The sequence below is a fragment of the Eurytemora carolleeae genome, unplaced genomic scaffold (genome assembly GCF_000591075.1).
Source record: "Eurytemora carolleeae unplaced genomic scaffold, Eaff_2.0 scaffold1365, whole genome shotgun sequence".
Classification (NCBI taxonomy): domain Eukaryota; kingdom Metazoa; phylum Arthropoda; class Copepoda; order Calanoida; family Temoridae; genus Eurytemora; species Eurytemora carolleeae.
In genome coordinates this window covers 28,320-45,709 of record NW_019397733.1, presented here as the reverse complement: position 1 = coordinate 45,709, position 17,390 = coordinate 28,320, and the positions used below count along the sequence as shown (strand labels likewise).

The 17,390-nt window shown below is 31.4% G+C and overlaps 1 protein-coding gene and 1 long non-coding RNA gene across 4 annotated transcripts; one reads left to right on the top strand and one right to left on the bottom strand.

Moving 5' to 3' along the window:
- LOC111715681 (uncharacterized) lies at positions 1–7,736 on the bottom strand. Of its 3 annotated transcripts, none has more exons than XR_002768282.1 (4): positions 7,631–7,736; positions 7,153–7,196; positions 6,708–6,752; positions 1–26 (listed from the first exon to the last, which is right to left on the bottom strand). It is a non-coding gene; the product is annotated as an uncharacterized LOC111715681 (long non-coding RNA). The 3 variants fall into 3 exon arrangements; XR_002768283.1 differs by lacking the exon at positions 1–26 and adding an exon at positions 92–147; XR_002768284.1 differs by lacking the exon at positions 1–26 and adding an exon at positions 164–190.
- A 3,726-nt stretch (positions 7,737–11,462) lies between these two features.
- LOC111715680 (uncharacterized) lies at positions 11,463–17,390 on the top strand. Its single transcript, XM_023491038.1, has 4 exons — positions 11,463–11,985; positions 13,457–13,528; positions 14,139–15,796; positions 16,556–17,390. The coding sequence occupies exons 1-4, from the start codon at positions 11,484–11,486 to the stop codon at positions 16,691–16,693; spliced, it is 2,370 nt and encodes a 789-aa protein (XP_023346806.1). The 5' UTR covers positions 11,463–11,483; the 3' UTR covers positions 16,694–17,390.

Below are 17,390 nucleotides of genomic sequence, written 5' to 3'. Positions count from 1 at the left end.
TAAAGTGTGTTGTACCGTTCCCCTCTCTGTACATAGAATTAAAGTGTGTTGTACCGTTCCCCTCACTGTATGTACATAGAATTAAAGTGTGGTGTACCGTTCCCCTCTCTGTACATAGAATTAAAGTGTGTTGTACCGTTCCCCTCACTGTATGTACATAGAATTAAAGTGTGGTGTACCGTTCCCCTCTCTGTACATAGAATTAAAGTGTGTTGTACCGTTCCACTCACTGTACAATGTACATAGAACTAAAGTGTATTCTACCGTTCTCTTCACCCCTCACTGTACATAGAATTAAAGTTGGTTGTACAGTTCCCCTGTCTATACATAGAATTTCAATTTATTGTATTGTTCCCTCCCTGCACATAAAATATAAAATTGTTTAGTACTGTTCCCTTTCCAGTACACAGAATTAAAATGAGTTGTACCGCGTTCCCCTCCCTGTACATAGAATTGGACGTATACAGCATGATTTGCAAAGTAATTATTGCTAATTTGTAATTTTTCGAGAGTCATTTTTGCATTTTGCTATACACACAAAAAAAACTTCATTTTTCCACCACATCTAAGATAAGTTAGATGGGCGCTGAGGCTAGTATATGCAACTGGACTGAGCGCTGCGGCTAGGAGAAGCTAGGGTAGATTTTACATATACTAAGTCAAATGTACAGCATTAAGCAAAAATAACATTTGGCAAAAATGAAAAATATGTAAATGTATGTAGAAAAATATTTATATGTATGTAGAAAAATATGTTTATGTATGTAGAAAAATATGTTTATGTATGTAGAAAAATATGTAAATGTATGTAAAAAATTTGTTTATGTATGTAGAAAAATGTGTGTATGTATGTAGAAAAATATGTAAATGTAGGTAGAAAAATATGTATATGTATGTAGAAAAATATGTATATGTATGTAGAAAAATATGTATATGTATGTAGAAAAAAATTACGGACAAAAAAAATGACAAAAAGCAAAAAGGACAAAAAACAAATCACGTATAGCAAAAGTGAGGTATAACATTTTTTATAAAATGTTTATTATAAAATGTTGATTATAAAATGTTGATTACAAAATGTTGATTGTAAAATGTTAATTATAAAATGTTGATTATAAAAGGTTGGTTATAGAATGTTGATTACAAAATGTTGATTTTAAATGTTAATTATAAAATGTTAATTATAAAATGTTAATTATAAAATGTTGATTATAAAATGTTGATTATAAAATGTTGATTATAAAATGTTGATTNGAATTATAAGAATTTAACACTTTCCAAGCTAGACAACTCTTCCATATTATTGATAAGATAAAGGTTTTAACACTGTATTTGGTTCAAATGAATATTAAATATTTGTTAAATAAAAAATGAGTTTCTTTCTTCAATGTTTTCCTGAAAAATCCCTCTCTCTGATCGCCACTGGAATATCTAAAATTAAAAATTTCCGTCCAAGTATAAAGTTTCATCAAAGGATAAAAGTATCATTAACGGAAAAAATTTATATCAAAGGATAAAAGTTTCATCAAAGGATAAAATGTTCATCGTGTGGTTAAGTAAATTTTTTAATTTCCCGAAAAAGTAGTTGTACAAAATTTTATCTTCTAGCTTTTGAGATGAAAATGCGCGATTTTTTCCCCGAAAACTTCGCAGAGCTGGTGGTTATTTTACATACCTATCCCAAGGAACGTTAAGTAATCTAACCTCCCTCTTTTGGAATGAATCATAAGTAGGTCGATAATGTTGATAAAAAGGCTGTAAAAGTTTAGGATTCGGTTCTCTGAGAGTAAACAAGCTTCAAAAAGTTGCCAAAGAACCGAATGATTGTTCTTGTGAATTCAAGGAATCATAAACGCAATTTCAAGTGTCCCTACATCGATAAAGTGAAATTTCCGATTTACAACGGTTCCCTTGAAAGCTTTGTCTGACCAAGTATGAAATATATATCCATGTTTTTCTTTATCTTCATTTGCTGTTTTTCTAGAAAGTGACGTTTCAACTTATTTCTTGCTTGAGAAACTTTGGAGAAATTGTTAAAATTAAACACTTTTTTCAACCAAGAAAAACAACATTATTTTACAAAAATAGATTGAGGAGTACTGTTGTGAATCGGGCGGGTCACTCTAAACTACATCCATAGTTTCTTTAAAGGGACAGACCGGCTATGTAAGGTATAGTTGAACTGAGTATGCTGTGTTGTGGACAAATTCTTGAAGATTCACTTGAGACATAAAACACTTTTTAAAGATCTGTAAATCCTGAGTTTGAGCGCAAAGTCGACGTTCAAATCGTACTTTTGGGTGGATAGGTTTCAGAATCGGTTTTTTAAATTACTAAATAACGACGACAAAAAATGTAAACAAAATTCTACAGTAAACTTATTGGCAGTAATTAGGAACAGGTTGAGATCTTTAAAAAGTTTATATGTCTCAAATGAATCTTAACCCTATCCCTGCTGGGGTACTGAAAACCAGGATATGCTAAATCCCATGTTTGATGTCCAAATATGACAAATGATACATCATTGGAAAGCTCTTGTGCTCTATTTTAGAATCTGCCAAAAAATTTGCAAATTTGCAAAAATTGAATTTATTATCGCAAAATCCAGTTATATAGTAAAATTGATGGCAAAAAAATAATTTGTCCAAAAATGAAAAATTATACATTTTTGAAAAGCCCTTGACCATGCCATTTCAAATATGCAGCTTTTAAATAACCTGATTTTTAATCAAGAAAAACTAAAAATGTGCAAATTTACTTTGACAGGTTGTTTGTAAAAAATTTGCAATTTTTTTTCTCGCAAAACTTGTGCAATCCGTTTTCTTATGTCATAGGCTTTCCAAAAAGCTAAATTTTACCAAATCTGACAAGTGAAAGTGGGTCAAAACAAAGATTTAGTTTGNACTTTTCATGTTGATAGATATATAGACTTTTCATATTGATAGATATAAAGACTTTTCATATTGATAGATATATAGACTTTTCATGTTGATAGATATATAGACTTTTCATATTGATAGATATATATACTTTTCATATTGATAGATATATTTAGACTTTTCATATTGATAGATATATAAACTTTTCATGTTGATAGATATATAGACTTTTCATATTGATAGATATAAAGACTTTTCATGTTGATAGATATATAGACTTTTCATGTTTATAGATATATAGACTTTTCATATTGATTGATATATAGACTTTTCATATTGATAGATTTATAGACTTTTCATGTTGATAGATATATAAACTTTTCATGTTGATAAATATATAGACTTTTCATGTTGATAGATTTATAGACTTTTCATATTGATAGATATAAAGACTTTTCATGTTGATAGATATATAGACTTTTCATGTTGATAGATATATAGACTTTTCATATTGATAGATATATAGACTTTTCATATTGATAATTATATAGACTTTTCATGTTGATAGATATATAGGACTTTTCAATATATAGACTTTTCATATTGATAGATATATAGACTTTTCATGTTGACTAATAAATGATAATATGATAACAGCTGTCCGTCGGAATCACTCACAATTATTTTTAAAAATTAGAATGTGAAGTACTAACTGAAGTGCAGGGATGTCCAGGTTTACATTATCTTTCACAGTCAAAGTTACTCCCGCCGTTTTTCCGCGATTGGTATTAGAGCCGAATTGCCCGACGATTTCCATGGAATTTCAAAAACTCATTTTTTTAGCCAACAAAGGTGACCATGGTTCCCTTAAACAATTTGTAAATTATTAATATTTTCTTTCTAATACATGCCCCCGGGAACCCATAAGTTTCCTGAAACAATTTTAGCCAATTTGGTGAAGCCCTTTACCCAGCCTTAGAAGATGAATGATAGTAAAAAGAAAAATATATTATTTACCTCAGATTTGAACACCTCAACCTTCTATTGAAAAATAGTAATAATTGATGGTTCCTGAAGGGACAGAGCTGAAAACTTTAGAATGAGATATCCTTAATCCCGATTACTTAATCTGAGTATCCAATGGACTTTTGATTTTCTACTTAAACCGTTCTTTCTTGGATATAGTAGAGAAAAATCAAAAACCGATTTTTTTAATTTAGAGAGTCCCTCCCGTTTCTGTTTATTAATCTTTAATGGCGCGCAAAATTTCAAATTTATCGGCTTCATATACGCGACTCTGATTAGCTAAATTTTATACACTTTTCAGGATACAAGTATAAGATTAGGTTAGTCTCGATATTAAGAGAAAGGAATTGAGTTTTTGCCACACACTTAAATTTTCGAATTCCAATATCTTAGCGATCTGATGTTGTAAACATTTGATATTTCAAACTTAGATCAGTTAAGCTAACAGAATTCATAGTTTGAAATATCTAAGGTCTACGACACTTGGTTGGGAGAATATAAGGATTAGAAAATCAGAGTTTGTTGCAAAGACTCAATTCCTTAATCACAATATCCACCATTCTAAAGTTTTCAGCTCTGAAAGCATATTTTTAAGTGACCCTCCATGCAAGTTTGGCATTGTCTCACAACGATACCCTTAAAAACCTTTATTTTCTTTTAGTTAATGCTTATTTCTTCAATAATAAATAAATATAAATATAAACAATTTATTTGAAATTGGTTGAATTTCTGAGATTTGTATGAAGTCTTCTAAAGCCTACAAAGATGACCAACTCAAGTTGTGGATCAGACATGAAGACTGACTTGAAATTAAATATACAGTCCCTGTAAGCAATAAAGAAAATATTGCTTCATTACTGTTGTAATTTTAAAGTTTGATTTAGATTTTAAAGATTTTTATTTCTGTTTTTCCCTGATTTAGCGCAGTTCGACAAAACAGGAGAAGTACTGAGCAGATACAAAAACTTCTAAACAAAGAAAATATTAAATAAAATAAAACAAAAAATGGTTATGTTTATTAAATTCTTGATTTATGCGTTTGGTCCTTTCGTGCGAAATATTTGTGCAATTTTAAGGAAATATTTGCATTGATGACCTCATGCTTTAGCACGGAGACTACAGATGGATAGATGGATAGTTGGATGGTTGAATGATGGATAGTTGGATGGATAGATGGATAGATGGATAGTTGGATGGTTGCGAAAGTGCCTGATGTCCTCACTGCACTCACTTCAACACACCTAGATAGATAGATAGATAGATAGATAGATAGATAGATAGATAGATAGATAGATAGATAGATAGATAGATAGATAGATGGACAGATAGATAGATAGATAGATAAATAGATAAATAGATAGATAGATAGATAGATAGATAGATAGATAGATAGATAGATAGATAGATTAATGGATGGATGGATGGATGGATAGATATATAGATGTAATACATACAGAGGCCCATAGTAATCTAGATAAAATTACGTTGTACATTGTACACAGATCTAAATGCGCTCATTAGTAAATCATGCAAGTCATGTATAGGGATTAACCCAACTTATATACATATATATACATAACTTTATCAAATCCATATTGTGATTAGCTTAACTACGTTATATATAACAACGCATAACTTGTAATTACGTCTGTTAAACTTAATCTTTAATCTAGAACCTAAATATACTCAGTTGGTGTAGACTCTGCTTTGATTACAGGGAGAGAGTAATAATTCCTTGTTTTAACGAACGAGTTGAGGAGATCTTGCCCATTGATTTGGCGTTGATAGTTTACAAGCTTGTGTCCGTGTTGACATCGATAGCTGTCGAGATCGTGCCCATTGGTTTGGCATTGATAGTTTACAAGCTAGTGTCCCTGTTAACATTGATAGCTGTCGAGATCATGCTTATTGGTTTGGCATGGATAGTTTACAGGCTAGTGTCCCTGTTGACATTGATAGCTGTCGAGATCATGCCCATTGGTTTGGCATTGATAGTTTACAAGCTAGTGTCCATGTTGACCCCAATAGCTGACAAAATTGTGCCTATTGGTTTGGCATTGATAGTTTACAAGCTAGTGTCCGTGTTGACATTGATAGATGACAAGATCTTGCCCATTGGTTTGGCATTGATAGTTTTCAAGCTTGTGTCTTTGTTGACATCATCATGCCCATTTGTTTGGCATTGATAGTTTACAAGCTAGTGTCCGTGTTGACATCGATAGCTGACAAAATTGTGCCCATTGGTTTGGTATTGATAGTTTACAAGCTAGTGTCCGTGTTGACATCGATAGCTGACCAAATTGTGCCCATTGGTTTGGAATTGATATTAATTGCTAGTGTCCTGGTTGACATCGATAGCTGAGGAGAACAAATCCAGGTTTTGACATTGATAGTAAAGTGAAACTGAGTTTTACCTGGATAGATACAGGTTTGAGAAACTCTCATGGAGTAGGGCATTTACTGCATAGATATAAAGATAGATAGACAGATAAATAGATAGATAGATATATATAGATAGATAGATAGATAGATATAGATAGATAGATAGATAAATAGATAGCTAGATAGATAGATAGATATATAGAATGATATATAGATAGATAGATAGATAGAGTATAAATGAGTATGGATGAATGATTAAGAGGTGTATCTCTATAACGACACTAAAATTAGCATAATGAATATATTAACAAATTAGGAGTGAAAAATGAACAGCTGGGCAAATAGATTTACAGATACATTCATGGCAAGAATACTGCACTTTGAATTATAATGAATTATAATTAATAAATCAAATATTACCGTTGTCCCTCCACCCATTCTCCAGTGTAATTATGTCTGTTAAATCTAGAAATTTAAAAATTTAACAAAATTCTATATTTTCTAAAATCTTGAAATATAATTCCGAATTCAAAACAGAACTCAAGTTTTGTGTTTGTAACATTGTTGTAACCAGAAACAAGTACGCACAAGATTTAAAATATAGAATATTCAGCGCTACAAAAATTATAATTTGGTTTAATTTGATGGATTAAAGTTTTAAGATTAAAGAGACTGTAAACATAATTTCAAGTGATCCTTCACTTTAAAAAGTGACATGTTCAATTCACAATGGTATCCTTTAAAGCTTTGTCCGATCAAAAATGCATGAGATGTTGCGGATATCTGCTTCAGAAACAATGAAGGAATTAAACCATTTTTAAAGCTTGAACAACGAAGACAGTTTCTTTAAAATGAAGAAGCTTACCTATCATTTGTAAAGAAGTATATAGTCCCTGTACCATGTGGAACCTGAAACATATTTAAAACACAATACGTCATAAACACAATTAGAATTTAGAATATAGAATTTAGAACTTATGAATTTAGAATTTAGAAATTAGAATTAGGAAATTAGAAATTAGAATTTAGAATTCAGATTTAGAATTTAGAATTTAGAATTTAAAATTTAGAATTTAGATTTAGAATTTAGAATTTAAATTTAGAATTTAGAATTTAGAATTTAGAATTTAAAATTTGGAATTTAGAATTTAGTATTCTACTATTTGATAATTTATCCATGCAAATCTAAAACCACCAAAAACGTCAATATTTAACACAAAGTAACTTTTCTTCTTTAAAGTCGTTAAAGGGTCTTGTGTTTTAATTTCAACTGACCCTCCAGACTCCAGTAAAGCATGTCTTATTAGAACGGTACAACCTTTTACCTGAGTCCAGCCTTTTACCTGAGTACTGTCGTAAAGTCGTCTTCCTTTGACATCTCCATCATACAGACCAGAGTTTAGGGCAGATCGATCCAAGAAAAGCTAGATAAATATATAGACTTTTCATGTTGATAATTATATAGACTTTTCATGTTGATAGATATATATACTTTTCATGTTGATAGATATATAGACTTTTTATATTGATAGATATATTCTATAAAATGTCTTGGCCTCGTTGAACATGAATATGAAGGTTTATATTTGCCAAACTGCAATGGTATAATATAGAGGGTAATATAACCCAGGGGTATGAAGTCTTTAGATCCGACCCAGTGTAATAAAACCTTATACCATTAAATAAGTTAAATATGAAACGACGAGGTTGCGCGATTATTGATTCCGGTGAAAAAAGGCCGTGTCTAATCAGGGTATTACGATCGGACTATAAAAGCCGAGTATAGTTCAAGGTCGTGTGCTAATACATCACAGAGTAAAAGCCAGGTACGGACATAGTCCGACGAGCGATAGTCCGGATGCTAAATTTTTGGCAGGCACAAAGTGTGTGCGCAATACCGGATAAATTCTATAAACTACCGTTCCCGGGTTCCCCGTAGGTAATGTTACAATGTCTATACGCAACATCCTCTATACTGAACTTCCGACCTACTACTTTCTGAACTATTGCAATATCCGAACTACGACAGCTGTAGGTCAGTTGCAAATTTCAATTTTTTAATCCGACCTACAGGCATGATTGAGTTCTAGCCATGTGCATGGAACGATCGTTATATCTATCCGCGAGTCCGACCTACGAATTGTGCGACCATGCCGACCTACAAAATGTGTACATCCGATCTACAATTGTTGACCATCCGACCTACAAATAGTACCATCCGACCTATTAAATGTGTACATCTGATCTACAATTGATGACCATCCGACCTATAATAATGTGTACATCCGACCAACAAATGCGTAAATTCGACCTACAAAAGTATAAATCCGACTTAAAGTCGATGACCATCCGACCTACAAATATAGTGACCATCCGACCTACTAAATGTGTTCATCCGATCTACAATTGATGCATGACCATCAGACCTACAAATTTGTACATCCGACCTACAAAAGTGTAAATCTGACCTATACAATCGATGACCATCTGACCATACAAATGTGTACATCCGACCTACAAATGCGTGTATCCGACCTACAATCGATGACCATCCGTCCTANATATTATTTTTGTAGCAGACATGCAAAAGAAACCACACACAATTAAAAACAATCAATTTTCAAAAAAAAAATCATTGAAATGTCATCCATCTTGATCAGATTTATCTTTTCTTTCAATTCTAAATGAATCTCTCTTATTTTTTGTATTCAGGATTTTAAAAAAGTTTTTTTACATTTTGATTAATATTATTTGCTACAGTTGGTCAAAATGTGGTTAAAATATACTACCTTGATGTCTGTAGATTCATAAGTCACCTTTAAACTCACATCCTTTGTGGGTAACCCTGTAGTCATAGATTAATAACAACACAGCTAGATAGAACACTAAATGTCGTCTTTTCAAGATTTAGGGATTTTTCGTTAAAAAAAAAACACTGAGGCAGAAGCCCAAAGGAGTTCCACGAAAGCAGCGCATGCACTCTCTCTGTCTTGTAATTCAACGCTGACTGCGCGTAACTCCGTTGGGCTTCTGCCTCAGGGTTATTGAAAAGACGACATCTGTGTTGTTATTAATCTATGCCTGTAGTTAATTCATATGTATGATTAAAATTTTTATCTTTTTTTCTCAGTGTTAGTTCAGTTTAATTTAAAGGTCTGAAGTATACGAAGTTTATATTTAGATATATCCTCTGCAGAGATTATGAAGGAGAAGGATACTAAGAATCCTTAAGAATCTGTGATGGATAAGAAGGAAGGGAATCCTCAAGAATCTGTGATGGATAAAAAGGAAGAGAATCCTCAAGAATCTGTGATGGATAAGAATGAAGGGAATCCTCAAGAATCTGTGATGGATAAGAAGGAAGGGAATCCTCAAGAATCTGTGGTGGATAAGAAGGAAGGGAATCCTCGAGGATTTTTGATGGATAGGAAGGTAGGGAATCATCAAGAATCTTTGATATATAAGAAGGAAGGGAATCCTCAAGAATCTGTGATGGATAAGAAGGAAGGGAGTCCTCAAGAATTTGTGATGGATAAGAAGGAAGGGAATCCTCAAGAATTTGTGATGGATAAGAAGGAAGGGAATCCTCAAGAATTTGTGATGGATAAGAAGGAAGGGAATCCTCAAGAATCTGTGATGGATAAGAAGGAAGGGAATCCTCAAGAATCTGTGATGGATAAGAAGGAAGGGAATCCTCAAGAATTTGTGATGGATAAGAAGTGAGTAAATCCTCGAGGATCGTTATACTTTATAATACTTAAAATGTTTTTTATTTTGCTTTAAATTGGTTCATATTCAATATTTTTATATTCTGTAATTTGATTTGAATTCGGGAAAACAACACAGTTTCAAAAATAACCATGTTTTAAATTTCTGTTTAAAATTTTCATTGGTTTTAGTGTTTTTTACATTTTTTATCACTACAACCCATTTGATGAAGCCATTTCTGATTTTTGTTAAAAAAATGCATTTTTAACACATGCCAATTAGAATTCCAAGTAGAATACAATTTTGCATCTGTAAAATGATCTTTTTAAAGTCACAACTTATAAAAATAAAACTAATGATTAATGAATGACCCTCTAAGGGAACAACAACACAAAATTATATTTACGCATTAAAAGAATTTAAAGATTTTTTTCCTTGGAGAATAGGCTGATTTGGGTGGAGATCAAAGATACTCATGTAGACACCCCTTTGTCGTTTGTAATATTTCACCATTAAGATTAAGAGGAGACCCTGTATATTATAAAANTGAATATATCTGTCATTATCTAAATATCTTTTTCTATGTCAAATCATAACTCATAAACCCCTGGACCGATTTGTCTCAAATTTCGAATATGAAACTGAGTATAACCACGAGAATGTTCTTAGTCTGGTTTTAGAATTCTTAAATTAAATTTTTTTTGATCGAGTGTGTGTTAGTTTTTCAGTTCTAACTGGGTTCCCAAGCTTGTTATCATGAATATATCTACAAAATAGAACAATACAAAATATCATTATAATTAAATTTTAAGGTTTTCTGTCTGCGGTTATTGTGATCAAAATGCCATTTTAAAAGTTCAATTTAGATTAAAAATGTGTTTATTTTATCAAAAATATTTAATCCCACAAATATAGCATGGAAGCCTGAATAAAGTGAACACGGAAAACGATTTAGATAAAACAAAATAAAAATATTTTGATTTTTGATTTTTAATGTTATTAAAATTAACTGACGATATTCATGAAAATTAATTAATATATATATATATATAATATTTATATATATAAATCAATATTTTAATATTAATTATATTTCTTTATGTAAACACAATACTGTTATTGATTATCATTATATAAATCTAAATATTATACTATTAATTATCTTTCTTTATTTAAATCAATATATTGATATTCATAATCTTTCTTAATATAAATCAATATTTTAGCATTAATTATCAATCTTTATATAAATCAATTTTTTAATATTAATTATCTTTCTTAGTATAAATTAATATATTCTACATAATAAAACAAACATATATATGTTGCGTATAGCTGGCCAAACGGCTGAACCGATTGGGCAAACAATTTTTGTGGACACTCATTTTTTTTAATTCTTTATTTTAACATTTTTTTCCCATGGGCAATGCCGGGCCCTTCATTAATATTAATTCCTGTGCAGGTAGGAATGCACTGCACCTGGCATGTATGCATGGAGAATTGGAGATGGTTAAATGGTTGATACATTCCTGTGCATTATCTCCAAAAATTAAAAATAATAGAGGAGTCTCTCCAATCCACAATGCTATATGGGAGAGATATCCTGAGATTGTAGAATTCCTGGTAGAATATGATGGTAGCCTGATCTCAAGTTTAGATGAGAACTCTGGTGAGTTTCCTCTCCATGCTGCTGTGAGTCGGAATAAACTAGAGATTGCTCAAGTTCTTCTGAAACATGGAGCTGATGTACTCCAGCCGACAGAACAAGGCATATTGAGAGAAGGCCTCGAAGGACGAACTCCCTTACATATAGCTGTTGCGAAACAATCCCTGGAATGTATTGATGAACTATTGAACTATCTAGATGTGGATTCAGTTCACCCAGAACTGAACAAAACTCCAATTCAGATATTTCTTGAGATTGATAAGTTTTATGCCCGTATGACGGATCATCATGTAATGCAGATAATGGAAAAAATGCTTAGCAAAGGTAAAAAACTAAATACATGAAATAGAAAATAAATTATATTACTATAAAAAAGAATGGATACATTATAGAACATTTTAGTTTTTACCTTTGACAAAGAAATTATAACAATATTTTCAATTTTGGAGATAAATTCAATTATTTAAAAAAAGGGATTTTAAAGGGACTGTAGGTAAAATTCTAGTGACCTTTCATTCCTAGAGTGGCATGTCTGATTAACAACAGTACCCTTTGACTGATTAATGACTGATCAATGAACTTATCCTTATTTATCTAGAGAAATCCTTGGTATTGTTTGAAAGCTGTTTATGTTTAAAGGGACTGTAAAGGAAAAATGAAAGGGGGTAAAGGCTGAAAGCTAATCACTTTAGCTCTTGATCGATGGGATATCTTCGTTTTCAGATTGGTTGCATATTTGCTGAATTTGATCTATTTAAACCCTCTACTTTTATACAAATTGTATATATATTAATTTCCGTATAAATTTGACATAGTTGTATATCAATTTCTCGAGATAGAAACATCAGATATAACTTTCATGGGTCGCGATCGAGAGCTAAAGTGATTAGCTTTAAGCCTATACTATACCCCTTTCATTTTTCCTTTACATTCCCTTTAAGAGATATTAATATTTACTTTCTAGAACTATAGTTTTCCTCGTCATGATTACCAAAATGTTGGTTACAGTATTTTTATTTATTATCAATTTTTACTCTCGATATGGGTTGGGATCCTAAAAACCCAATCTTTCAATTTGTACCAAATTCATACACTCAGTATTAGAAATGGGTCATAAACTCGTTTTGAAACTTATATCCCCTGCAATTGGAACACCATTTTAGAGATAACAACTAGGCGTTTTCTGTCCTCTGTAATAAGATGAAGGTTTCAGAGTACCGTTGTAAATTTGGCATTAAACTCTTTGCATGAAGGGTCACTTGAAATTATGCTTAAAGTCCAATTGAGAGTTTAAATTGATAATTCACTATTAAAACCTTGATAAATATAAATCTTAATTCACCTTTATTCTATAAAAGTGTGGCATAATACATACATATTCCTTAAAAACTCTAGAACTTATATTAGAATCTTAAATGCATGGGACAAAGCTCTGATACTTTCCTGCTTATTTGAAGAGCAAGACATATTCCTGATATATTTCATTTCATTAAGCTTAAAAGATTTTTTCATAATGAAAGAATAGGAATAAACTCCTTCACTCACAGATTAAAGGAATTGGGTTTTTGCAACAAGTTTTCTATTTCCTGTAACTTCGCAACCTGATCGTGTAAACCTTTCATATTCTAAATTTAGATTATTTGAACTGTCATAGAGTTTGCTTGAAATATCAAAGTTTGGTTGCAAAGATATCGGGATTTTAAAATCTAAGTTTATGGCAAAAACTCAATTCCTGTAGTAATTAAATATTAAAAAAAACTTTTAAGCACACTATGTTAAAACTGTTCTGCAATAGTTGATGATTTGATGGCTAATTTTCCCGGGACCTCGGAAAATCCACTTGAAAGCTGCATCAGACTTGGAAAAAAAAAAACTTTACAGATGATCTTCCCCTTTCAAATAATACTTTTAATAAAGAAAAAACTATCAATTCACAATTCTAACTCAAAAGAATTCAAGAAGTTGGGTTACATCAATTATCTTATATTCTTATAAAGAAGCTATGAATAGAAATAGAAATAGTATTGATCTTCTCAAAATATTATCAATCTATTGCATAATATTTATGTAAAAAAATCAGTTTGGTTTGGCAAATATCATATGCAGGATTTTACCTGCTTTCAGATTGTTTTTACATTGGCATTTTTAAGGATATATACTTGATATAACGCAATATTTATTAATAATTATTTTAACTCAAACTCTTACCTTAAGGAATTTAGAAAATAATATGCCTGATAAAGAAAGTTTTATCTAAAATTAATTTTTTTGTTAGGTTTTTATAGGGCTATTTAGAAAATATGAGAAAAAGTTATTTGTGACATTATTTGTGAACATTATTCACAAAAACCACACTGCAGTCCTTCAATTATTATACAGGGAAATTTTTATCCCAGGGAAAGATTTGACACTTTCTTTATCAGAAAACAAATTCATACCTTATAAACAAATTATTAACAATTTGAAATCATATTTAGGTAAATTGTATTTTAATGCTCTAATCAAGTTGGGAATCCAAAAAATCATCGATGCTTATGGATCAAATAGACATAGAATAATAAAATTCACACGCAGTCACCTGTCAGCAGCCTGCAGGGAGAAAAATATGGATTTATGCAAGGAAATCATTGCATTTTTGAACGAAGGAACTACATCTACGAAAAAACCTGATATTCATGAACTTGATCACATCATTCACTATACTGTAAAGAATCACCATATATTCAGCAAGACAGCACTGAACTATACAAATCAGAATAATGATAAAATCATAGGACTTGAGTTATTACAGCTAGAGAAGCAGGTTCACCAGGACAAAAACAAAGGTCTTTACTGTATAAAGGAGACCCTAGATAGTGGTCCCCTTCTTTCATGGATAATACAAACATACAAAGATTTTTTTCCAGATAAAAACAAATCGAAGACCATTGGTATTGCTGTCTGGACGTTTATAAAGGTGGGGCTCCTTTCTTTTCTTCCTCTCCTTTTTGATCTCATCTCAGACATTAATCTTGCCTCTGACTATGCAAGGTTTGGTTTCAGTAATGAAACTGTTGCCAATGAAGAGATTATCTGGAATTGTACTTCCTCTGTAAATTCTTCAGCTCTGGATTCTTCATGCTTTAAAAATAACTCCTATCTCAAGATTGACGAACTTTATACATCTGCTTATTGGACAACTTGGACAATTCTATCAGTTACACTACTTCTCCATTTGGCTATAATAATATGGTATAATGAAGATGATGTATCCTTTCTTAAAAATTTCATAAGAGTGGAAAACAAATACACTGCACGGGTAATCCAATTTGTAATGGTTTTTTTTGGAAAACTCTTATGGCCATTTCGACACATTTATTTTGAGGTGAAATACAATTGTGCAGAAAAGAAAACAGAGCTGATTAATTCAACCAATGAGAGCAAGACTATCTGGAAGCTCATTAAATCTGTAGAGAGTGGGCTAGAGAACAGTATCCAGCTGTTGTTGCAAATATGGCTGCTCAAGCCATACTTTGCAGATATAATGAGATGGAGTATCCCTGAACTTCTTCTGAGAACCATGTCTGGAATTCTGTATATTCTTACATTTGGATTGTACTCTTCATGCCAACTCGAGAAGATGTTGGGAAAAACTGTGTGGTCAACATTATCTATTGGTATCAGCATTGCTCTATTGAAAGCGGATAAACCGGCACGCATGGAATTATCACAAATTATTCCAATATGTTTAAGTATTCTGTGTCAAGTTATTACTAGAATTTTTATATTTCGCAATTTAACCCTTGTGGAATCTGTGACACCGCTGATCATATTTACATCTCTACATTTTATCTTTGTCTTCATTATCAAGATAATGAACACAACTAAAGAAATATGGTCTACAATCAAAGATTTGTTCAGAATCTTTATAAGTGGTGTATGCTCATTAGTAGTTTTAACACATTTGGAAAGTGGAGAAACCTTCTTTTCACAGACAGCGTTCTTTATTCTAATAGCCATTGAAAATCTTGTGATGATGCTACTTCCTGTGATATTCCCTTCTTTATACCCAGAGTATACCTGCTATCCATACCAGAGTCATATCAATGGAATTATTTGTGTTTTCGTTTTGTGGTTTTTTGGAATAGTATTCCAGGCAAGTTATATTTAAAAAATTTTAATGACACTACTAGGTGTTAAAAAATTGGGAAGGCAGGCAGGATGCCAATAGCCACAAAAATTAACCATTATCCATGTGTCACATGCTTAAAAGGCAAGGACATGTGAATATGTGTGGCTCATGGCTACTGGAAGACAGAAAGGTTCAAATTTTGCAAGTAACTAAAAATTATTGTGGTTCACATCCGACTGCCCTCCCAAGTTGACATCTAATTAAAAATAGGAAATAATATTTCCAAAATTCTTCAGAAGATTAGTGTTAGAATTTAGTTTTTTGAATTTGAAGAAAGAATTGCATTTAGTGTTCTTGAGATGGAATTTAAAGAATTTAAGCCGCGGTTTAAACCTGCCAAAACCCGGTTTAAATTAAGCACCGGCTTAAATCTTGAAACATTTGATATAATTTTAAGTGGAACCAACCATATTTAAGCCCCGGCTTAAATTTAAACCGCCGCTCAAATTCTTTAAATCCGGCCATTGATTTAAAAAAAAATTAAAAAGGAGTAAATCCAGTAGATAAGAGAACCAACAAAATTTGATATATTATTCAATGAGTATTTCCCCCTTTTCTCTGCTGGTTCTTTGGAAATCCACTGTGACATATTTTTAGCTGTTAGACTTTTAGAAATTAATCTGTTTTCTATTTTAAGTGATGTAGGTGTTCCCTTAAAATCACTAGAATCTTCTTAGCATTTTACTTAGTCAAGCTGAGAATTTTATCATTTCATTTTTTTAGATTCTCCACTACAAAATGGCACATCAATGGTCAGATTTAAATGGAGACAATGTTATAAAAAGAGTAAAAGGATGGTTCGGATGCAGAGAGGAAGAAAACAGAAACCAAAATGAGATTCTCCCCTTGCTTATTTTATAGAGCAACACATCTACTCAAGCTACAGGTCTAGAAAATGTGGAAAGATGTGGGAAGGTAACTGTTAAAACCTGCACATTTTTATAGTTACAAGTCGTATCTAATTCAATAGTTTTGGAGATAATATGGATCCAGTTATTGCTTCAAATCAATATGAAAACTATTAATGTTTGTAACAGGTCCTGTATATAATTATTATTTTGTTCTTTGAATAACGTATTTTGGAAACTGTGATTGCTACAAGATCAATATGAAAACTACTCATTTCAGTAACAGGTCCTATATTATTAAATAGTTTTTGGATAACTATGATTTGGAATCTGTTATTATCACAGACTGATCATTATAAACCTAAACAGGTTCTATCTTGGTTCATAGCTGCTTGGATAACTATAATTATTGCTACAAGATCACAAAAGACGAATCAATTGTCTTCAGCTGATCCTATCTTGGTACAAAGTTCTAGGAGAACTATGATATGGATTTAATTATTGCTACAAGATCACAAGAGACTATAAAATGTTTATATTACTGTATCTTCTACTAGTTGTTGGATAACAATATTGGAACCAGTTTTAACCATAAGATTGCCCCAGACTAGTCATTAAAGACTTAAATGGACTGTTTTTATCATTTCAAGTGACCAATCATTTAAAGAAGTGGCATTTCCGATTGACAATGAAACCTTTAAAACCTTTAT

What these genes read in the sequence shown, in the direction of transcription:
- LOC111715680 (XM_023491038.1), top strand. Translation starts at nt 11,484, where the DNA reads ATGCATGGAGAATTGGAGATGGTTAAATGGTTGATACATTCCTGTGCA. An exon ending in CTGCATCAGACTTGGAAAAA is followed by an intron (nt 13,529 to 14,138) that starts AAAAAACTTTAC and finishes AATCATATTTAG; the next exon opens with GTAAATTGTATTTTAATGCT. An exon ending in TTTTTGGAATAGTATTCCAG is followed by an intron (nt 15,797 to 16,555) that starts GCAAGTTATATT and finishes TCATTTTTTTAG; the next exon opens with ATTCTCCACTACAAAATGGC.